The sequence below is a fragment of the Crocodylus porosus genome, unplaced genomic scaffold (genome assembly GCF_001723895.1).
Source record: "Crocodylus porosus isolate Cpor-Errol unplaced genomic scaffold, CroPor_comp1, whole genome shotgun sequence".
Taxonomy (NCBI): domain Eukaryota; kingdom Metazoa; phylum Chordata; order Crocodylia; family Crocodylidae; genus Crocodylus; species Crocodylus porosus.
The window spans coordinates 10,613,319-10,636,505 of record NW_017728921.1 but is presented as its reverse complement, the minus strand read 5'-3'; the positions used below and the strand labels follow the sequence as shown (position 1 = coordinate 10,636,505).

The 23,187-nt window shown below is 48.6% G+C and overlaps 1 protein-coding gene across 1 annotated transcript in view; it reads right to left on the bottom strand.

The window, feature by feature from the left end:
• Positions 1-565: 565 nt before the first annotated feature.
• Positions 566-23,187, bottom strand: part of ULK1 (unc-51 like autophagy activating kinase 1) — an 85,528-nt gene continuing 62,906 nt past the window's right edge. Inside the window, exons 14-26 of the mRNA XM_019539392.1 lie at positions 20,023-20,148; positions 16,741-16,892; positions 16,197-16,280; positions 15,288-15,550; positions 14,642-14,826; positions 13,766-13,881; positions 13,078-13,221; positions 9,778-9,965; positions 6,277-6,455; positions 5,946-6,064; positions 2,798-2,955; positions 2,225-2,360; positions 566-698 (exon numbers count right to left, since the gene is read on the bottom strand). Of these exons, the coding sequence (XP_019394937.1) occupies positions 643-698; positions 2,225-2,360; positions 2,798-2,955; positions 5,946-6,064; positions 6,277-6,455; positions 9,778-9,965; positions 13,078-13,221; positions 13,766-13,881; positions 14,642-14,826; positions 15,288-15,550; positions 16,197-16,280; positions 16,741-16,892; positions 20,023-20,148 (1,906 nt within the window). The 3' untranslated portion in view covers positions 566-642. The remainder of the gene's footprint in view (positions 699-2,224; positions 2,361-2,797; positions 2,956-5,945; positions 6,065-6,276; positions 6,456-9,777; positions 9,966-13,077; positions 13,222-13,765; positions 13,882-14,641; positions 14,827-15,287; positions 15,551-16,196; positions 16,281-16,740; positions 16,893-20,022; positions 20,149-23,187) is intronic.

The window sequence follows — 23,187 nt, the reverse complement described above, 5'->3', positions numbered from 1 at the left end:
GGGAAAAGGACCCAGCTTCCCTGCATGTTGGGACTCCACCATATGGTAAGTGCTCAGAGGCAGAAAGAGTACACAAGGAAGAGCATGGGGAAAAGGCTTGGACGGGGAGGAAATAGAGAGGAGCTTGGGATCACCAGAAAGCTCTTAATGCCTGGCTTCCAGCAGGGGTGGGGAAGGTATGCAACTGGCCTTGATTTCTCCTCAGTTAGCTTAAGAATCCCACCTTCAAAATTTCCCAGCGCTAGCGGTTTGGGTGCCTCCACTGCCGGCAATGGAGAAGCACCAGAACACCCCGGCTCTGAGTGGGAAGGGTAGTCAGCAGCATTGTCCTTCAAAGTGCAGGGAGAAGGGGAATTTTATCCTTGTTCCCCTCCACCACGCGAGGGGAAATCCCTCCCAATATGTCTCTGCTACATCCTCACCCAGTCTTTACGTTGAGAACGGTTTGCGCTTAATGCTCCTGTAATTCCCCAAGAGGGAATCCAAATCCTGTCTGGGGAAAAACCTTCCTGAAAACAACACAGAAGAGGATCAAGCAATTTGTCTTCCACAGCCAAGGTCTCTCTCCATTGCTGCAGCAAACGAGCGGAACGTGAATGTGAACAGCTGGGGCAAGGCGCGTGGAGAGCAGCCGGGTTGAAATCAGGCGCAGATCCCCGATAACAGAGCAGATAGTCTGCGTTCAATACACGATTTACCTGTGCGGGAGAGACACCAAGGGAAAATGAATCTCTTGTTCCCCCAGCAATGGTCAGCTTACACAATACTGGCAGGAGACAATGCATCAGATCCTTAGCTGATGAGTTAACAGCTTCCCTTAAGGGAGAAGTTGAGAATAGGAATCACTAGATTTTGGGGCACAAAGCTTTGGGCAGTGATCCTGACACCAGCTTCAACCTTTCAGAAAGGACCCAAGTTCACCACTAAAAATCAATGGAGTGTAGCTATGCAAGTTGGAGTGGTGTATGTCAATAGTAAAACTGCTCTCCTCTCAAAATCACACTGGTCATGGCCTGTGTATCATGCTGATCAGTATTATCTCACTGTCACCTGAGATACCGTCTGCATCCATCTCATCTCTTGTCTTCAGTAGAGTGGGGACAATTTTTGTCTTGTGTCTGTATAGCACCTTGCACAGTGCAGTCATGCATCGTGGATTAAGAAGTCTACAGCAAGAGTGCTCAAGCCCCAGGCGTGGAGCCATTTCATCCACCTGAGGGGCTCCCCATGGGTCTGAAGCACTGGGGGCAGGGGAGCAGTGGCAATTAACACTGCTGCTGCATCCCCGCTACCAAAAATTTCAGGCCCCATGCATTGGGATCAGGCCCATGGGCCAACCTAGCATTGATCATCTTGCCTGCAGGGTCAAAAGGTTGGTCATCACTGTTCTACAGCAATTTAAACAGACAACGGTAACCAAATCCCCGCTGGAAGGGGGCAGGGAGAACACAATCTCAACCTGCGCTCTATCAGCACTTTAGACACAACACTACATCACTGTATGTAGCTTGCGGGAGAGGCAGTGGGAGGCGATGCCTGCTCACAAGAACAGAGGGAAGCTGCCAAGGAAGTGAATGCCTGGCACAGCTAACACGGAGAGGACTGTTGGTCACTGGATGGGAAAACTAACAGGACCTCTTGTTTTCTCCAGGACTCAGAGGGAAAGGTAGGGGTGGGGCAGGAAGGGGAGCAGAGATCAGGCTTCATGGATACAGAAGTCAACTGCTTATGAAAACTGTCGACTGGCACCACCTCAAGGACCTCTGTGCCTGAGGGTAGGGGATGGAATTGAAGAAAGGGCTACCAAAATGCTAGCTAGACCTGCCTGGGCGCTTACAGGGCTGCACAACCATCACACTGCTGTTTCACTTTCCCTAGTAGCCTGTGTAATCAAATTAATGATCCCAGATAGGAACCAAATCCAAGCCTTAGCTGCTGCCAGTGCATTTCCCTGTGCAAGATCTTTCACACAGCCAAGGGCTGTGTTCAAACCTTGGCAGTCTTTTTGTAAGATAGGAAGATGGCCCAGAGCAGGGAACCGCACACCTGGGTTTTGCTGTGCCATAACCTGGCAATTAAGAGCCAAAGGAGGGATTAAGGAGGTCTCTGATGGATCCATAAGAATGAAGCCCTGGCCATAGGACCCCGTGTAGCACAGCCCTCGACCCACAGAGTGTGAAGCGTATCCATGCGCTGGAAGGAACTTGAATGAATAGCTGCTCACATTTATTAATGTTTTCAATGTCCCCCTGCTCGGTGATGATATTCAGGAGCCCCTCCATCAGCAGCAGAGCCTTGTGATACCTCTGCGCGCAATCCTCTCTGTGATGAAACATCTCATCCAGGGCTGCAGACTGCACCTGCCGGCAAGAGCCCACCCGAGAGGTTATGCCAAGGAGCAATACTGGCAAAGAAGCCAGACACCCTTCCATCACATTCACCTGATTGCACATGACCCTTCTCAGCTCTTTCCACACCCAGTGAAGGACACCCAACAGCCAGACATTAAACAGTCCTCCCGAGCACCTCACTGCAAGCCATTAACAAGCCATCCTTAGCTACAAAGCCATCTACAGGGGCGGGCAATTATTTTGGGAAGAGGGCTGCTTACTGAGTTTCTGCAAGCCATCGAGGGCTGCATGACAGGCAGCCCAGGGCAGATTAATATTAATTTTCTAAATTTTTTAGGGGCCCAGCGGGTCACATAGAATGTCCTGGCAGGCTACATCCGGCCCCCGGGCTGCATTTTGCCCACCCCTGATCTAGACCTTACTCCAAAGGGCTGCATGATCTTTACCATCTGCACAGCGTAGCTGAAGATGAGCTTCTCTGCTGTGATGCTGTTGATTCGATCCATGAGCTTCTGTTTATCCAAGAAGAACCTCTGGAGTCTCATGTTCAGGCAATGACAGGAGGACACGCTAGATTTATACAGCTCGTTCAGCTTCCTCACAACTAGGGTGAAAGGAAAACAAATGCCTTGTTTCAATTTCCCGTTCCCAGGGTCCTGTGCACAGAGAGCAGGAGGGAAGAGCACCGCAAAGACATTACGTTTCCTCTTAAAGCAGAGTCAGCTATCTGGCAACACAGCAGCTGTGAAATACCTGCATTACCAATACAGGCTTTGGCAATGAGACATGACGACACCAACACATGGCTCTAGTGCAACCTGGCTCCGGAGCTGGTTTCGTTTCCCCTAGTCACAACAAGGCTTTAAGCCAGGGTTGCACAATTATTTGGGCCCGAGGGCCACATAGGGAGTCTTGATCAGGTGTTGCGAGCCAGGTCAGCATCGCCACACACCCTCTCCTCCCAACAACTCACCAAAATTCACTATGGGGCTGTGGGTGGGTGGGAGCAGTGCTCAGCAATGGAATGGGAGAGACTGGGATCATGCACTCTTGCCCTTTGGGTGTGTGTGGGCACATGTGTGTGCATCTGGGGGCGCTGCCTGTGTGCTAGGTCCCAGGACCCTGCAGTGGGTAAGGGGAGGGAGGGGGCAGAGGGCATGTGCAGCAGAGCTGCCCTGGGCAGCGCGGTCCACACTACCCCCATAGTGATCCACGTGGGGCTGAGCCCCACCTGTTCACACCAGGGCAGCCCATGCTGTGCTCCTGCCAGTGCTCACAGCCGCTTGGGTGCTGCTTTGCACGCCCCCCACCATCACTACCGGGATCTGGAACTGGAGCCCCACAGCCCTGCTGGGAGTGGCATGGTGCAGCGTGGTAGGAGCGAGGAGGAGGAGCTGCTGCTGGAGGTGGAGGGTGCAGAGCATTGCCCGGCTGGCTAAAGCCACCCTTGGAACCGCTCACTAGAAGATGTTCCAGCTCCAGCACACGGGGCTCTGGCTCCAGTTCCTGAGAAGATGGCCAAAAGCTGAAGCTGGAGCCCCGGTGCTGGGGCAGGAGCCACCCGGCTGAAGCTGCTTGCCTGCCTGCCCAGAACAGCGTGGTAGTGCACCAGGGGCAGGAGCAGCTTCCAAGGGGCTGTTCCCAGTGCAGCTGCAGCTGGGTAGTGCTCTGCACCCTTTGCCCCACCACGCTGAGCTGCTCCTAGGAAGCATGCAGACCTCCAGCTTTGGCTCCCAATCCTGGCTGCTTTCCAGCAGAAGGCAGCTGCAGCCTCAGACTGTGGTAGGAGCTTCCCAGCTGAAACTGCTTGCCCACCACAGTACAGCATGGCAGGGGCAAGATCAAAAGCAGGAGCCACAGCTAGTGGCAGGGGGTGCAGGGCAGCACCCAGCCACAGCCACACTGGGTACAGCCCCAGCACAAGCTGAGCACTGGCCAGGGCCTGGGCTGGCAGGAGCCTGGCACAGGCTGCCCCAGTACGAGCAGGCAGGGCATGGCTCCATGTGGAGCGCCACAGGCCGGATCCAGTCTCCTGGATATTTTGCTCATCCCTGCTTCAGGCTGTTCTACGAGTGCTCTTATAACTATCCACACCACCTTTCCCAAAGGCACAATTACAGTTATGTGATCAATGCCTATCAAGAACCCATGGAAATTGAGCATCTAATTGTCCTTTGTGCTCCCCACTTGTTTCCCAACAGCAGTAAAAGAGACGATATGTTTTTATTGGTGACTGAATTGCAGTCACCTTTCATGATGGACAGAAACTGTCAGAATTAAATGGAAAGCCATAATAGGGCAACAAATGAATTACTTCCTGCATTGCCATTAGGTATTTTACTTCCTGGCCCTCTGCTTCTTTCACTTGAAAAACCCCACCATTGCCAACAGAGGACTCACACTGCTGAGCAAGCCCTGTTAAGAGTACACCAGGTGTGCAACCCACAGCATTTATACTTAAGCAGCTGGTATAGAGAAGCGCAAAGACTCAGGTAAGGGCAACTGGGAGGATTCGCAAGGCAGCACCAACTGGAACTTGATGTAAACTGAACCTGCAGAGAGAAGTTTCTCTTGATGTGGATGATGACAAGCCTTACAATGGGTTCACCCCTGTGAGTTACTTGTTCTGAGTCAAGATTTGCAGAACTGGATCCTATGTGATTCCAGGATCCCGTCAGTTTTTTCATGCGCTGGAAGCCAACACAAATATTTCTGTCCTACATGGTGCCTGCTGCAAAAGGAAGTCTGTAAACTGCTGGCTAATAGACATTAACCCTGCACTGCCCTAGCTCTGTTCCTGTCAGGAGTGGAAAGATGTCCCTCCTTGACACCAAATGCTTAACAGAAATGCTAGGCAGTTCATAAGCTCACAGCCTCAGATCCATGGGCTACAGGGTAACAAACCCTGAACTAATGGAATGAGGGGGTGGCAAAGAAAGCAACCTGCAGGGATTGGATGTGTGTATGCAGAAGGCCACTGGCATTTAATTCTCCTTTGCGCCTTTGGAAGACACTCTCCACTTGTGTCCCAATAGCAGTAAAAGACACATTAGCTTTTTATTGGTGGCTGAATTGCAGTCACCTTTCATGACGGACAGAAACGCAGGTCAGAATTAAATGGAACACTTTAGTAAGGTAACAAATAAAGATTTGCTGCATTGCCATTAGGTACTTTACTTACTGGTCTTTTGCTGCTTTTATGTGAAAAAAATAAAACCATAAAAATCGCCAGCAGAGCTTGTGGCTACAGGACATGTAAATGTCCCGGGGTGGGGGGAGAGGGCTGTGTGCACATGTAACAGCTGCTCTTCCAGAGCCTTCAACCATGGAAGCAGGTTATATCTTTGCAAGGGCTGCCAACTATCCAAAGTTTATTTGGCGCGCTGGGTGTACAGTGTGGAGGGGTAATGTGGGCAATAGGGATGTGCACACATGAAGGCCAGATCCCTGCTCACTCAGAACCATTACTGCTAAAGCAACTGGTAACGGGAGTGGCCAGAGGGGCTCTGCAGCCTCACCTGAGCACCTTTCACAGTTTGCGTGCTTGAAAAAACACCAGTGTCATCCTTTGTCCTGGGCCCCCAGCGCTCTTACCTTGCTTGACAGTGGATGAGAGGCACAGCTTGCCTGCCTTGATCTGCTCAATGGCTGTCTGCAAGCCAGAGGACAGCAGTTCTGCTACTTTCAGGTACAGCACCAGCTGCTCTGCATAGCTATGAACAAAGCACATTGCAGAGCAAACAGATCAATGGGCTGGTGTACTTATAGCACATGTGTCCCAGAGCACTTTCCAGAACGAACACGAACACACACACACACACACACACACACACACTGGGAGCAGGGGGAAAGGATCAATCCATAACAGCTACGGCGGCCTTAGCAAAAGGTCAAGGTAGCCAAGAGCTCTCTTCCCAGGCCTCACCTCCACTCCCTGCTGAGAAGGCTGATTTGGTCTGCCACCACGCTCTCCTGCAGCTGGTACTCAGAAGCCACCGAGCTGCTCATCTCGCTGGTGCTGCCTTTGAGCGCAGCAATTTCCATCACGTAGTGGACAAAGGCCAGCGTGAAGCGCAGGCTGCGCAGGATGTCTGTGTGCTCTTGCTGCGGAGGGAAACGCCAACACGGATGTTACAAGCAGAGCCTGCTACAGCAGGAGGGCAGGCGCGTTGCCAGCGCCTTAAGGGGCTCGTCACCGCAGGGGTCATGACGCCACAGAAGCTGAGGCTGTTATTCTAAGAGGGAGCTACTACTCCGTTTAGGAATGAAGTGTAGTCCTGGGCAGGCTTAGATCAAAGCCCAGATATCACCAGGTCCTCCTGCACATTACAGGAGCAGAGAGACAGCCTCAGGCCAGAAGTTTAAAGCCATTTCCGAGAAAAGCTGGTGAGCCCTGCTAGCAGACATTAACAGGCCTTCACCAGTCCATGCAACTGCCGGGGAATTCATCGAAGAGGAGGGAAAGGTTCGGTGTGCCATAGGGCCAGCTCTGCTCTCTGCCACTGAAGCAAGGACAAGAGGGTGCGTATGGCATGGCAGTGGGTTTTTAAAGAGGCAGAAATCACTACCCTGAACTCTTACACAGATACAATACACAAACACAAGTTGGCGGTCTCACGCCAGGCCATCAACTCTCAAATTGCACATGCTGGGGTCTTCCCATGTGGGTGGGCACAGTCCCTCAGCCGAGGTCACCCGCTACTCCTAAAGCAGGACGGATGCCATGAACAGAGCAGCGAAGGTAAACTTCCACTGAGGCTGCTTGTATGGCTGTTTAGGCCAGTGGGGAGGAAAGGGGAGGGAGCCTTTGACACTGCAGCCCTCAAATGTAAGATCCTGCACAATTCCCTTTGCTGAGGAAAGAGGCTCTCTATGCAGTGGGCTCAGACCAAAGGGACACGTTCCCAATTTTTGCTGTTGAAGTTTTTACTAAATAAAGGTGATTTTAATTTGCTCTTCTTATTTACAGGTGGAACAAAAACAGACTAGCCTGAAGACTGGCTATACACAGGACCTGTAGAAATCTCTTGTTTTCTCATTCTTTTTTTTTTTTTTTTTTTTAAAACAGGTTATAACTTACTAGAACTTCCTGTAAAAGCCCGTTTTGAATATTCTCAACTGAGTTATATAAAAACAGCAAACAGGTGCCCTGTGTTTTATTTTGTGGGTCCGTTCTTCTCTCAAAGCCAGAGATTAAAACCCTTTATTGTATGGATTTGGGGCAGGCCTCACAAGAAAATAAAAAAAACAAAAACCACACATCCCACAAGCTTGGTAACCAGGTGTAATCCTGGGCAATAGAAGGATTGGTTTAATGCTCACTATGGGCATCTGTACACATGCTGTGGGGTGGAGGGGGAGGGCGCTTTAATTAGTGGCTCCAAGAGCCACTCTAATATAAGTTCCTGCAGTGTCATGTGTATTCAGTGTCACGCACTTCAAAATGGTAGTGGGGGCGCTCGTTCGATGAGCTTTAGTTAAAATGCCCCATTTCAAACTGCAAGGATACTGAATACACATAACGCAGAAGATCCTGGCGTGTGCCAATTGGCACGCTCCAGCAGACTTGATTAATCAAGTCTGCTCCAACACATGCTAATTAGCATGTGTCAGAGGACAGCTCTCTATCACATGTATTAGATGCTCTTATGTTCTCATGCGACTTCCGTTGCTATACCTTCTCAACACCCTGGAAGGCAGGGAAGTGCTATTATCCTAATTCTGTAAAAGTGGGAACCGAGACGGTGAGATCAAGCGCCTTGTCCCAGGTCACGTACACAATCTGTGGTGGAGCAGGGAACCTGGAGCCTCCTGACTTCTAAGCTAGCACCTTCACTACCAGATGGGTCCTTCCTCATAGAGAGGAAGTTTTTTGGTTTTTTTATATACTGTAGTTTCCAGTCCGGCTGTCAGTCATCATTCAGCCTTTCCTACTGTGGGCTCCAATACATGTGGGTATTTTCTTTTAAACCACTGCACTGTGTCAACTTCCTAGAAGTATGACTTTATTTTGTTTGTACCGGCTGGAACTTTTTCAAAGAAAACCTTTTATGTACATTTTACAACATGGCTAAGGATCAGGAATGAGCTTTAAAAATGCCAACATTTCAACACTCTCAAAACGCCCCCAGCAGCAGGTGCTTGTGTGGAAAGTTTGCCGGGTTTGCATTCTGGACAGCTCCGCAAGGCACGCAAGGGGCTACAAATACGCCAAAAAGGTTTCATGCCAGGAAGGGTTTGCGACATGCAAACGGATCATGAAAGCCTGCACTCAGCAGAAACGATGTCTGAACTGAAATGACTCACTGCAGACATCTGAAGCCAAACTGCACAGCATTAACGAGATGAAGCTGACATTTCCATAGGTAGGCTCCTTGCAGACCCTCAGGAGGAGAAGCAGTTGCATTGTTCTAGGGCTCTTTCTTTAAAGGCGGTTCGATGTTTGATTAACTCCCATCCAAAATGGGGCACAGATATTCTTAGTCTCAGCCCCATGGCCTGGCAAGAAAGTTAAGCCAGTGCATGCAAATCAGTGCACACCCAACAGACCAAATTTGACATTTGATTTTGATTCTTTTTTAAATTCAAACCTTAAACGTCAAGCCAATGCACATAGGTCTCCACAGGTGGCTAGAAGGGTCTTTGATGTTGGGATCACAAGTTAGCCGCCTTAGACACGTGACTGCAAGATCTTCAATGGATACGAGACTGTCTTAGGTCTCTCCTGCAGCTCTATCGAAAGTGGAGAGCCCGACATACAGATCAAGTGCATTTTGGCCATGGGACTGTGTGTGTTATGCCTTCAGATCAGTTTGTGGTGGTGGGTGCGGAAAAAGGTGGGGACTTTTCAGCTCTACAAAACTGGTTCAATAGCTCCCTTTTCAGGTCAGAATCACTCCCTCGTCAGCAGGACTTTCCTGTTAGGGGTCAAGTGCATTTCCTATTAGGTACTTTTTCGCCAGACTTTGTGTTGCTGACCCAGTCCCCAGTGCACGCAGAAGGCAGTAATGAGACATGCTTAGTAGCTTGCTGGATGGAGTTGGGCTAGACATCAGTGACAGATTAACAAGTTTCCACACAAACAGCCAATTTTCAGTCGAAACGTAACGTGCAACTTTTGAGGGCCATTTCCAGCCTGTGATATCACTGCCTTGGCAACAGTAAAATTAGACTCTCAGTCATAACAATAACCAATCTCAAGGCTTAAAAGGCCGCACTCTTCTGTCTTTCAAACCACTCCAACGAGACTCATTTTTGGCTTATTGTACTTCACGAGCCACAGGGTGTAAACTAGTTTCCTGAAACTCAGTTAATGCATGCTCAGCACCTGACACCATAAGCTGCAAGCATCCAGGGCTTAAGCTTTTAGACTTGCTTTTGAAGGGCTTCCCCACCTCCCTCCAGTAAGTCCCCAGGATGCCCCCACCTCCATGAGCGTCTCCTCGGGCAGCTCCGGGGCCTCGAATGTAACCGCCCCTTCCAGGTTAGCCGTGATGGGATCGGCAAAAGTGTACCGCAGACTAGACGGTGCTTCCAAAGCTTCCCCACCAGCTCCCATGATCACGTGTCTACCGCTGCACGAGCCTCCAGAGCTCAGAGAACTGGAAGAGCCCACTGCAAAGGAAAGCAGAGATAGAAATGACTTGGATATTACCATGGAGCCAGAACTGGAGTCAAGCCACTGTTTGGACCAAGAGTGTCAACCATAGGGTCCGCAGGCTGGACCTGGCCCAGGGAGCCAAACCAATGCGACACCCTGGGCTTAGGCCACAGCCGCAGACTGTCCCTTCCACCACAGAGACCCTGAAGTAGCACGTGTGTCGGGCTTCCACAAACACGCAAACGAAGAACGTAAGCCCCACACACAACGGTCACAATCATGAGTCCCTTATTTGCCATCTAGCAGTTATGGCACTAGACTGTTCTTGCTGAAGCTCTGTTCACAGAAGCGGAATCATGCTCCCCACCCCTTTGATGAGGGCATTGCCATACCAGGGCCCATCTCATTAGTACCCACTTGCTGACCCGTGCTTGCTCAAGGTGGTCCAGAGGAAGGTGCAAGAACTCCCCAGTTGAAGATGTGGGACAACCTGGCTCCCTGTCAAGTTAGATTTCATCCTGGTCTCCACGAGCTAGGCTCTGAAACAGGTGGATTAACATCCCTTCCAAAACAGCTGTCACTAATGATGACAACAGCTTGGGACACTGTGTCCAGATAAAAGTCCAAGCCCATTTGGCATGTTGCTTGGACATGCAACCAACACTATCATATGCTATTATCTCAGCTTCCCCATCATTCATCAGTCAAGCAGGATTTGATTCCCAAGCCTTCAGCACAGTTTACTAACTTGAACTACAGTAGTTATCACCTGTTACACCAAAGAGATTGCCCAGATTTGGAACTGGCAACCTCTTGTACACAAGGCAGATTTTCCTGCCAGGGCACTATGCTGCTGGCATTATCTCCAACCTGCAGATGGGGAACAGGGCTACAGATAAGATTAAGTGACCTGCCCATGATCATCTACTGAAGCTGGGCCAGGAACTAAACCCAGTGACCCCATCCCATGTGACCCATCCTTTTCCCTTTATCCACAATCCTTTCAGCCAAACATTCAAGTCCAAACAGTGTCCCCCCCTCATCAAGTTTAGTCTAAAGGCTTCGTGTTAATAAAAGGAGCACCCATGTGTATGAATTCATAATGAGATAATTAACCCTGCAATACATCTTGCACTAAACCTGGCTGTAATACTAAACATCACTGAATTTCTGGGTAATAAAGGCACATCCTTTCCTCTCTGGATTTGCTGCTCTCTGTCTTCAGAAGACTCAGGACTTGTAACTCATAGCTGAGTAACTAATGTAAAATATACTCAGTTTCTTTTCCTCTAAAGCTTCACTGGTCGAGTGCTACGCTTCAAAGACTGAAAGAATCAAAAGGAGTGTTGCTAGTTCTTTGAGGGGGGAGGAAAGAAGTGGGCAAGCTCTAAGAATCTCACGTTTCAGATATTTTTGTAATTGCAAGACACTTTTCAGAAGCTTTAATGCAGGAGTGTTGAACATCTGACCCCACAGGCTGAAGAAGGGGTGTGGGACCAGTACGCACGTCATGTCAGGCCTGTGGAGCCATTTCCCACCATGCCAGACATAGCATATGCTGCATCAGTCCTGGACTAGTGAGAACAGCACTATCCACAGCGCTCCTGCAGGGTTGGTCTGGGACATGCACTACATGTGACACCTGCTTCAGCCAGTGCAGGACCTGTGCTGTGCACAGCACCTGCCTCAGCTGGCCAGGTAGGGTGCTGTGTGCCGTGTGGGTGCCATGTGCGGCACAGTGCACTGTGAAGTCCCAGGTCAGCCCGAGCAGGCACTGGGCATTCATGGAACGGACAGCACGTGCAGCAGTCATGAAGTGGGTGCTGTGCGCAGCACATGTCCTGGGCTGGTCAGTGCAGGCAGCATCTGCGGTCTGGCACGTGGGTCAACTCTGAGACCCAGGGGTAGCACCGGGGGCTGGAGGATGGGACTGCAGGCCACATCTTTGACATCCCTTCTTTAACAGGATGCAGGCAAGCACTCTGGTGTGGCTGTTAATGGGGTGTGAGGTGGTTATATAGAAGACTCCTCAAACATTTAGATTGTATGGCATCTTGTTACCTCTGAGCCTCCTTCCTCCTTTTGGTCAACATACAAAGAAGGCCCACACACCCTCTTTGTATGTCAACCAGAAGACATGATGGGTTTAGCAAACCTAATAACAATAACCAGCAGGTCTAGAAGCTCCACCCTTACCTGTAATACTCAATACTCATATTGCAGCCTGCACTGAAGGGGCTTGGGGATGGCTTAGCATCCTCTTCAGAGGATGCTGAATAGGGAGAGTCTATTTACCATCTAAAGCATGCCATCAGCATGAAGCTCTGCAGAGATCAGACTTTACATTCTCTGGTCTTTGTAATCAATTTGCGTGTAAGCTGAGAGATGCTTTTTATTTGTGCCAACCCCTGCCCCAGCCCAAAACTGGAGAGGGACTAGAGGGAGGGAGAGATGGTCTCCACAATCAACTATGAAAATGAGTTCTTAATTAAACCTAATGTCTTGACCGAGTAAAATGGACTTAAATGATAACAGCAACAACTGCTCCAGTTTAATATTAAGTATATATTCATTTCTTTCTGAAAAGGACAGTATCAAACAGTAGTAGAAATGAGGAATTATACCACTACATTTGTTTGGACAGAAGGGTACTAGACAGGTAGTGTTTTGTGGAAAAAAAAAGGTAGAGGGGATTTCACTGATTTGAGTATAGCAAGTCTCCCTATTAGCATTTGGGACACGGGACTGGATGGGTTCTCCTAGATAATCTAGTCCAGTCACTAATCTATCAGCTATGAAAGGCTGAAGGGCAAAATTCCTTAAAGAGAGACAGAAATAAAAAGGGGAAAAAAAAAAAAAAAAAAAATAGTTCACAGCTCTCCTGCAGCACTGGAAACAGCTATTGGACACGATCTCTTGCAGCAATAAAAGCAGCTACACTGTGCTAGCATTAGTCCGAGTTATGACCTCAATAACATTCATGCCAGATGAAGTTCAATATAATATGTCCCGATAAACCTTCTTAGGCTGCCAATATCCTATTGGCATGAAACAGACCCCCCTAGCACTAAAACCAACCATCACCATCTCCCAGACAGACGCAGAGAAGACCGAAAGGTCCATTACCTGAAAACATCCTGGTCCTAGTGGTTTGCGGTGGCGTTGTCCCACTTGGAGGGGACCCAACAGTGAAGATCACTGGTGATGGGCTAACAGAGCCCATAGCCCTAGCACCAGAGTACAGGTTTCCTCCGCAAGCACCAGAGGGAGCTACAGAAATAAAGCGAAAATGAGCAGCTTTTTAAAATTGGGGTTACTCAGAAAGCCGAGTCTCCTGTCCACAAAACTACCTGATGACTTTCCCACCAATTTTCTATACAATTCTGTGTTACCAGCGCATGCCAATACTCCCAATGAGACCAGAAATAAGGGCAAAACGGTGCACCACTGGGGCTGTTTGGTCCTAACATGGTACTGCAGCCAAGTGCAGCCGTTCTCAGGACAGGCACCAAGTGACATGCCTCCATATACATGTTTGAGCTTCACTTAGGAAAGCATTCAGTGCTTTATGGTACACCTATGATTCACAAAAGGGGGAAAAAAGGGGCATCCACGATGATCCCCCGGTGCTTTTCAGCCATAGACAAACAGCTTTAACAAAAGGAGGCAAACACCATTACCCCACTTTGCAGATACTGCGGTCCTTTTCTGAGCCAAGGCTAGGAAGTTACCTGTATGTATATATGTAAGGTACAAGCTGCCTCAGTACATGCCTAAAACAAGCTGCTGGGGCTTCCCATTTCCCTCCCCCTACCTGTTATCTCCATGGGCTTCTCATTGTTCAGGCTGTCATTGCTGCCAGCTTCCGAGATCTGTGCCCCAAAGGCAGCCTTGAGAAGTAGGTCAGTGAGCCTGCCGGTACTCAGAGATCTAAAGAGGAAATGAAGGGCAAGGATGCAACATCTGGGATGTTGTGGGGTTTGCAGAGAACAGGAACTTGCTGAATCTGTGCCATTCTGCTTTCCATGCATTGCACACTAAATGACGCAGCGTGGTTACTGTTGGCCCCATACTCCTTGCTGCTCAGTGACAAAGCCCCAGGATACCACTAGCTGGGGGTACAGCTACTTGCTCTACCATCTATCTTTGCTTTCTGTAAGCATTTACAACTGTGGCTCCAATAGGGGAATGGTTTCCTTCAGGTCTTGTTGCTATTTCAGGAGACACTGAGGCAAATCCCTTCTGTTGGAGCAAAAGCCCATCCATGCGGATAGACAGAACGGAAACACCTGGCTTGCTGCGGGTCTGTTCAGAACCAGTATGTGCAAGAGGACCCACAACGCCAACCTACAACAGGGTCAGGAGGGAAGACTAACAGAAGTGACAGCAGCTTCATGCCCCAAAACAATCCCAGTGAGAAGAAAAAAACCCAATGATGGGTCTTAAAAGGATCTCCATTCCAGGCACTTGTTAGATAGGAAACCCTTCCACCCTCACAGCAGAAATTAGCAGCAGGTGTGTGCAATCTAAGTAGCCTCCTATAAACAACTGAATCCAGATCCTCAGTGACTGAAGTCTTGGGCACTATCCTGCCGCTAATACCAGTTTGTTGTTGGAAGATCTGAGACAACCTCCAAAAGCCAGGCTTCCAGATCATATGCGACTGCACGATATCATGACCACATCTCACCTGCCCTTAATCTCTTCCACAGGTCTCAAGCCCAAGCCGGTCTGCTGGCAGTGGAAGTGACCCATCTCCTTCAGATCCGGCAGAGTCTTGTTCCGCGCTGGGGCTACCATGACTCCCTGGTGGGCCAGGAGTGTGAGGAGGTTTTGGGAGCTCGGGGTTTTGGGGAACTCAAAAGGGGGCATGGCCTACAAAGAAAAGATCTGATGCTTTTCACTGGGTTTTTTGTTTTTAAATAAAGTCAAGTCAAGGGTGGGGGGTGCTCCCCTCTACTAGATCCCACAAAAACATGGCTTACAAACCATGAGCTTTCCCCCAGTCCCAGAGGAAAAGCAGCCCCTGAAAATGCTTGATCTTTGCGGTGCTGCTCACAGGTTGTGCCACACTGACAACAGCACGCAGGAAGCTATTCAAGCTGCCACTGATTTAACAGGGCTGCCATCTCCACTGCCACCCCAGGAGAGAGGCCTGAAAGGCAAATCCCAGCCTCTGTGAAAATCAACCCTGCTGTTCACTGACCAGCCCTTAAAGGAACCCACTAAGAGCTACTAGCAAATACAATACATTTTTATCTATTTAGAGTTATTTACCCCAAAACAACCCACCAGAGTGAGCTGCAAGAGACCCCAAAGCAGGGTCCATACAATACCTTTGTCGGGGAGCCCATGATAGTTGGTAAAGGGCTTCTCTGCATAAATTCAGACAGCTTCGGTGAGGACCTCAACTGCCGGCAATGCTGCAAACCATGAATCTGCAGGGGCTGGCTGACTGGGACATGGCCAAAGTGAGCCACCAGAGGGTCCGAGTGCTGCTTAGTAATCTTCTGCCGGCAGGAATGCAAATCGGACAGGTTGGGGGCACTGTGCAGCCGGGAGCCCATGCCTCGGGCAGAGTGCTCGGGCATGGACGCACCTAGAGGGTCCAAGCACACAGACCACATGAGCCCTCTCTGCAAGGGGCAGGTTTGAGCCCAGGACCTGCATTGCCAGCCTTAAAGGAACCTTAGACAGGTCAAGCCTGTGCTCTGCTCTCGGCCACAAAACACTTTTGAGGCCTGAATTAGGCTGTGGGCTTTCAGGGTCTAAACTCAAGTGATGAAGGGGAAAGGGTAAGCACTGCAGAATAATGTTTTCCGATACTGCAGTGGTTGGAAAAGAGGGCGCGCTATCCTTGCTTGGGTTTGGCAGCCGTGAAACCACATGTTGTGAAATCTCCTGGGCAGGGGATTTTCTGAGGAGGGTTTAGTTAGGGGGCAAAGGAGAATTCAGTTTTACTGGGTTGCAGCAAACACACAAGCCACTGATTTCCACAATGCGAGCAGGAACTTGTGGCATTTTAAACATGGTAATACCAGGGCAAGCACAGGGGCAGTAACAGCAGGAGGCAAGAATCCTCTTCTTACCACAAAACACCTCCTGTCTGAACCAAACATCTGGGAAGGTAAGAAAGGAAAATCCCTTTCCTGGGGCCTTCTGGAGCGCACTTCTGGTGGATCAAACTGCAGCTTCATGGGGGAGGGTAAAGAGGAGGAAGACAAATCAATACAGTTCTAACATACCAGGCATGGGGGTCCTGCTTCTCATCTCTGCTCCAAGAGGGGAGGGGATCACAGTCTGTCCAGGCTGCTCTGGGATTGTTCCAACTTTAAGGGGGACACAATCAACAGCTTTATGCAGTATTATACAGTAACACAACACATACAGAAAGCATCAAGCAGACCCACAAAGCTTCCCCACCCCATCCTTAGGTGTTACACGGAAAGAAAAAAAGACCGCTCCAGGGCAAGAGCAAGGAAGAACCTGCAGGAACTTGGGAAATGGGATCAGAAGCCCATATTAAACTGGGGTTAAAACAGAGGAAGAAAATATGAACACCAGTGGATCCCCATCCAGAACAGTGCCATCTTACTGGGGTAGAGACAGAAGAGATGCAAGAGATCTAGTAAAATTCGGGGCCCTCCCTGCATAGTGTAAGGCACATCCACTGGCCAGTGGAGAGGGCAGGGAGAGAACCTAGCCAACAGTGCTGCTAGTGCCATTTCCCTATACTGGGCACATTTCATTTTGTCACAGCAGAAGACACATCAGCTGGCGGCCTCTTACCTTGCGGAGATGGTGTGTAAGGCTTGGCACCGCCGAAGGAGAACTTCCTGGGAGCAGACGCAGCTCCGTGCTCTCCAGCGAAAGGAGGGGAAGCACCAGTTTTGGGAAAACCCAGAGGACTCGTACTGCTGGCTCTGCGGACTGCACCAGACCTGACCAGAAACAGCAAAGCACAGGTTAGGCCAGAAGGCAGTGAAGAGGCACAAGGGAAGGGACCATCCCAATCCGCTTCAACGTCTCAGGCTACGTCATGAGAGCTTTGTTACAATTTAAAAAAAAAATTGAGCCTAATCACAGACCAGACGCTGTACAAGCACAGAACCAGCAGCTGGTTCCCACCCAAAGGCTGTACAATCCAAACGAAGTCTTGCAAAGCAAAAAGAACAAAACCAACTATAACAAGGGCAACGAATGCCTTGCTCCTCATTTTTAGGAGTGCTCCACAGCACACAGGAATTCCTACCAACTCCATGGAAGTCCAACTTCTTTACCCTTTGATTTACTTTAATAACTCCAGCAAACATGCCTGACGGTTTGTTATTCTGCTGTTGATCCCGAGTGTTTGGCTGCCTGCACTTTCATTAGAGTAGCCTTTTAATTAAATAGCCGCATAAGCACTCACTGCATTGCATAGTACGTGAGCTGTGCCAAGGGAGTTACTGCCCTGGAGAGCTTTGAACTGGTCAGAAGCAAAATACAAAGCTAAAACAGTGGTGTGTGGTCAGCAGTTCTGGCATGACAGAGGGAAGAACGGGGGGGCATGAGGGGTGTTTTAGACTTGGATTTTCAAGAGCCCTAGCTCCTGATCTTGCTTAATTAATTGCCTTTGGAGGAGGGGGATAAATCTCTCCCTTCAGTAACAAAAATTACTTTAATCCATGCTGATATACAGCTTGGGTGTCAGCCAGATCCTGCAAACAGACAGAAGGGAAAAAAAAGGGAAAAGAACAGTGTGCCCAATTAAATCTGGGCCATTTAAAGACACAGGAACATAGTTTTTGGCACTTCACAATATACTTTACATGGGAATGGCCCAACTGCAGCCCTCAGGACTATTAAATAATACCTGCTCTGAACTTGCACCTGGCTAAAGCTGCTCAGAGAGCTGGAATGTCACATGGTCCTGAGGGAGATGGAATGAGTAAGCAGAGGACGTGTGATGTGGCATGTCACAGCAACATATGACACATCTGTCCATAAACAAGTTACACGCATATGCTGTCTAGTCACCCTGACAAAATGTTCTTGTCAACAGAACAACATTTCAGTTGGTCTGTCATGTGGCCTTTAGGCATGTGGTGAAATGGACACATTTTTGCCTTCGCCCCAAAAATCTTAGAGGCATTTACTCAAAATGACCTGGCATGGAAGACCAGCTATTTGGATTAAATATTTTTTTCAGGATCCTTGATAGGAAGTGCAAATCCCTTAGGAGAGTGAAAATTCAGCTTGATGAGGTTCTCCTTGAATTCTTGTAAGAGATGCATACTGAACCTGTGGCTTGGAAATAGAGATGGCTGCTGTAAATATGACTCCATATAGGGGGCTCTGCATGAGACTACTGGATGCTAAAAACCAGGCAGCTTTAGAGCTGTTCCATGAGCAGCCTCGCAGAGGTGATGGTCCTATTGCTGCACCCCCAAAGAATAAAGTGGCATAATAACCACTTGACCTCAGATTTGTAATGGTGAATCTGAGCTGAACAATTCCAGTCGCTAGCTTGCATGCCACAGCCCTGTTTTTCATACTTCTTCTACAGTCTCCCTTGACTATGTGAACAATAAGGACTGCTATGAGGAATGGCCATCCCCCCCCGACCTAACTCTAATAGCTGCAGCAAGTTTTGCTCTAGGAAATATGGGGCATCTAAGTGTAGAAAAAGTGTCTATCAATGAATCTGACTTCAGCTTCATATTTAGAGGGATGGGGTACCAGACTGCAAGAATGTATTCGTGAGGTCCTGGCACACCACAATCTCTTCGCTACTTTCCGATTAGACAAGCTGTAATGTCTCTACAGGGTGACCCACCTGAGAGGCCCAACATAAGAACGGTGGAAGCTCAAGACCAAGTTAAAAGGGATTTTATACCCCTAACGAAGACAAATGTGACAGCAATCAGACGGACAATAAGTTACACTCCTGACAAGACTTGGTTGTTTCCTTGCCATTTACATGACTTGCCAATGTTTCAGCATATTGCACCTTTGGTATGTGATATTTTTTTCTGCTGAATATGGGCTCAGGAGACAAATTTTACCCTGAGATCAGACTGGCACAGGCTTTAGGAGGTTTGCCGTTGTCTGCAGTATGGGAATAATCCTTTTCTTGGGATCTTCTCAGTATATATATTAACCAACTACTTCCCTGTTGCTGAGGTGGTAGGGAACTAGCAGTGCCCTCGTCTCCCCTGCTGGCACCCCTGACACATTGTAGGGAGGTGCTGGCGTTTCAGGGACTGAGATTGGTAGTTGTGTGTAGGGGTTAAGTGGTAACTGGGAATTCCTCGGGTACACGATTGTGAGTGAACACAGGGGAGTGGAAGGGGCCTAGGAGACCCCTTCCAGTCCCATGCTTTTATGTTTAAGGTCATACACCTCTTGCATGGATATTCTTACACTAAGCACTAAGGTGCGTGGGACTCAAATGACAGATGTGAGCCAACTGCCACCCAGAAGTGTGATCTACCTCTATGGCATGCAAGGATTCAGACACATAGTTCAAGCCTGACATCCGGTTCACCCTCATTACCTTCCAAATGCATATCCTGCCCTGCAGGCATGAACTGCTCATGCAATCATCATGCTACATACTCACATTAATAAGGAACTATCATGTGGCTTGACAAGCTTTTAAAAAAAAATCAGGCAAATGACTGGTTTTAGCCACAAATCAAAGAAGGGAAACTTTCCTCTCGGAGAATTCTTCAGGGGCTGATCTAACAGGCAGAAGATTGCTAAAGACATAAAGGGCTGAAAGCTCATGGGACCTGAGCACCTAACTGGCAGGCGTGTGTCTGAAGATGAGCACAGGTACACGCAGGAAAAGACTTGCCGTGCACAACAACTCAGATTTCACTGGCACAGTAAATACCCAAAACAAGTTAGCACATGCACACAACACACTGGGTTGCCTCCCTATGGCAAGGAAAAGGGCCCATAATACTGACGACCATCTACAGGCCACAATGAAAAACCTGCCCATGGTTATAGTGTAGAACAGAAGTCTTATGCTTTGAGCAGGAGGTGGTATTACCCCACTTCTTCCTACACCTCGGGACTTACCGTGGGGAAGAGTACTGATTGGGAGACTGCAGGTTTTGCTCAATCCGTCTGTAGTTGTGGACCTGTGTCGGTACTGGGATGGGGACCGAATGCCCGTATTTGCTGCTGGAATACTGGCCTGGCCGGCTGCAGATGCAAAAAGAAACAAAGACTCATGAGAGGAGGGCTTTTCATCCAGCGACTTGATGTATTAGCTTCGAGTGCCTCTATCACTGGAAGGGACCACCCATGGGTCCTCTCCCAAGGTTCAAAATCATCTCTCAGGAACTGGCACCTCACACTTCCAAAGAAATACTTACCTCATCTTTCCCAGCAAGATTACCACCCACGGACCAAAGTAAAAAACATTCACCCAACACACCACTCCCTCCAGAAAAAACAGTGCTCAGCTATTTCCACCAGCCAAAGAGTACATCACCGTACACATCTATGGCTCATAAAGGACACAGGCGGAGAAAAATCGCTCTTTGCCACAGGCTACTTATGATTCATAGGAGTTATTGTTGAAGGGGCGGGCCTCCACAAATTTCAGCACGTCACTACAGGGCTAGTGTTAGCCCATTAGAGAACAGCCAAGTAAGTGAAGCCATGCGGAAAAGAAAGCATAGGGGGGGTGCTATTCTTTGCATGCCATCTCTCAACATTTTCTCTGAGATCAACAGTCACAGGTAGGCAGCAGAGCAGGACCCCAAATGTTTTAGATGTACTCTGCAAACTACAGACTGCATTCCTGTTTCTTCCCAACAGGAGATATTCAGTCCTGGCACCAACAGCTAGCCCCTTCAGCTGGCAGTCATCTTCATTATTTTCAGTCTGCTTAGCTAAGACTGTGCAAGAACTCTTCAAAACATGTATGAATAAACTAAGTAGCTGCCTTAAATCCTTAGGTCTTCTGGGCATTTCAGGATTAGCTGCCGTGGCAGTCTCACTCGTTACACACAGGACCACCTGTGGAGCTGTCAAAATTGCAGAAAGATCTTAGTGGAGATGAAGGTGCCCAGTTCAGATGAAGAAGTCACTGAGCTTAGGGAATTTGAATTTGTGTCCACCTCAACTAGAAAGGAGAAAGCCTATACTGCTATCGATTCTACAGGTATGCAACTCAGAGCAGAAAAGGAAGGAAGAAATAACCCACCTAGAAGTAAAACAGAGAAAAAGCTGTGGTGTCTAGTAGGACAGCTCAAAAGCTTTCCACAACAAAAAGTGCCTAGATATGTTGTGCAGTTGTTGATAACAATCCTGGGGAAGCCCTTACATTGCAGTTTATTCTCATGATCTTGAAGACATGGTACACAGCACATGGAGACATCACTTGTGCCTGACAGAGTTCCAATTTACTGAAAAAGATCCTTTGTCAAGGCTGAAAGGCCAAAAAATGAGCCAGTTTTCCCCTCCACTGGTTTAACATGTTTGCTAATCCTCTACAGCACTAGACACAGTCTCATGTATGTGTTTAGCCTTTTCAGCCCATGAGCAGACTAACTGTAGGATCCCCAGTCCAACTGCTTTACAGCCTAGTTTTCTGAGATGTCAAGTTTTCAATCGAGTCAGTACTGTTTGGTACATCTGAAAAAAAAAAAAAAAAGATGGTTCTGTGACTCACCCCTACAATGACATGTTGGTGCACATCCATGCAAGATGAGAAGAGGAGCAGCAATGAAGGTCACAGCCATCAAGGAGCTGTTAAGAACAGTAAGACCTTGCCAAAAGGAGTTGGCAGGATTTGTACAACTGCTCCGTTTAGCCCGCCTTTAGGAGGAACTATCCAAGTCCTTGACATCCCACCACCACACAGTGAAATAAATGCCTTAGGTTTTTCCTGGGGCCTGTATTTCTGGGGTCACCACTTTCACTACAGGTGCTCCATTCCTACAATATGCAGAAGATTAGGCAAAAAAGCAGGTAACAAAAGTTGTCACTAAGATATGCACCGAGCATTATTTGGCTGAGAAATCTGGGAGCAATTACCAGAGGCAGCAACTGAAGAAACCTCTACCATGCATACTCCTGAGTGGACTGAGCCTCCAACACTTCTGCTGGACCAGCCCCACTTTCTTCACGGAAGAAAAAGTTACCAAGTCAAATAGTGGAATCATCTAGCAGCTGCTGTACATCAAATCCTAGCATGAACCAGCTTGCCACACTGGATTTAGGTTAAGAAATGAAGAGGTCCATATTAGGGACCAAGTAGGAAACCTGCCAATTGGTCTAAACAGTAAGTATCTGGTAACTAAATTGGAAGTCGGTGCTTATTAGTGACTGGTCATATCTGGAAACCTTTCAAGCTACAAGCGGTCCAGAATTTCTCAGAACCAGAGAGCTCCGAAGCCCCTTCCTTACTCGCTTTTCGTTTCAAGTACTCCAAAGGTGGCAGTAAATCCACCATGCTGGGATACAGCCAAAGAGGTACATTTAAACAATTTTATCGTGACTCTTCAACAGGGAAACAACTGAAAAAAAACAAAAGCCCAGCTGTTAGCACACTGCAATTATGATCCTTTCGTATGCACTGGATGATGCCAAGGGGCACGATGCTAGAGGGCACACTGACATCTGGAGGTAAATGCCATTGCTGGCCAATCTAAAATAGCTGTTGCTATTTGTCCCAGTTGGGCTTCAGCCAGCGCCGCAGGGGAAAGATCTGCTTGCGAGACAAAGAGAGAACTCCAGGCCTGCGAGAAAGCAAAGCCAAAAAACAGGACAGAAAGGCAGGATGCTGCCTGCTACCCCTAAAGAAGTACAGCACAGTGCTGAGGCTAGAGGCCTGCATGATATCCAGCTGGCCCAAGGCTATAAAATCCAAGCTAAAACAACATGGCGATGCCTGCAAGGCACTTCAGGGGTAGGCTGAGTCCCCCACACACTCTACCTTGCTTAATTGGAGTGGCGGCTCCAATCCTGCCCTTTCTGGACAGGGCAGCTCTTTACGGTTTCTTTACAAGCCAGTGGAGAAGTGACAACTAGCATTAGAGGCTTTGGGATCTGCTCCACAGAGACTGATGGGAACAAGCTGGGAGGACGGAAGCAACAACATTAGACCCCAGGGTCACTGGAAAGGATTTTCCATGTCCTATTCCAACAGGACTTGGCCACAATAATATGTGGAAGAGGGGAACCATGGTCAGAAAAGAGTAGCCAGCATTTGAAGTGACCGTCCATGTGTTT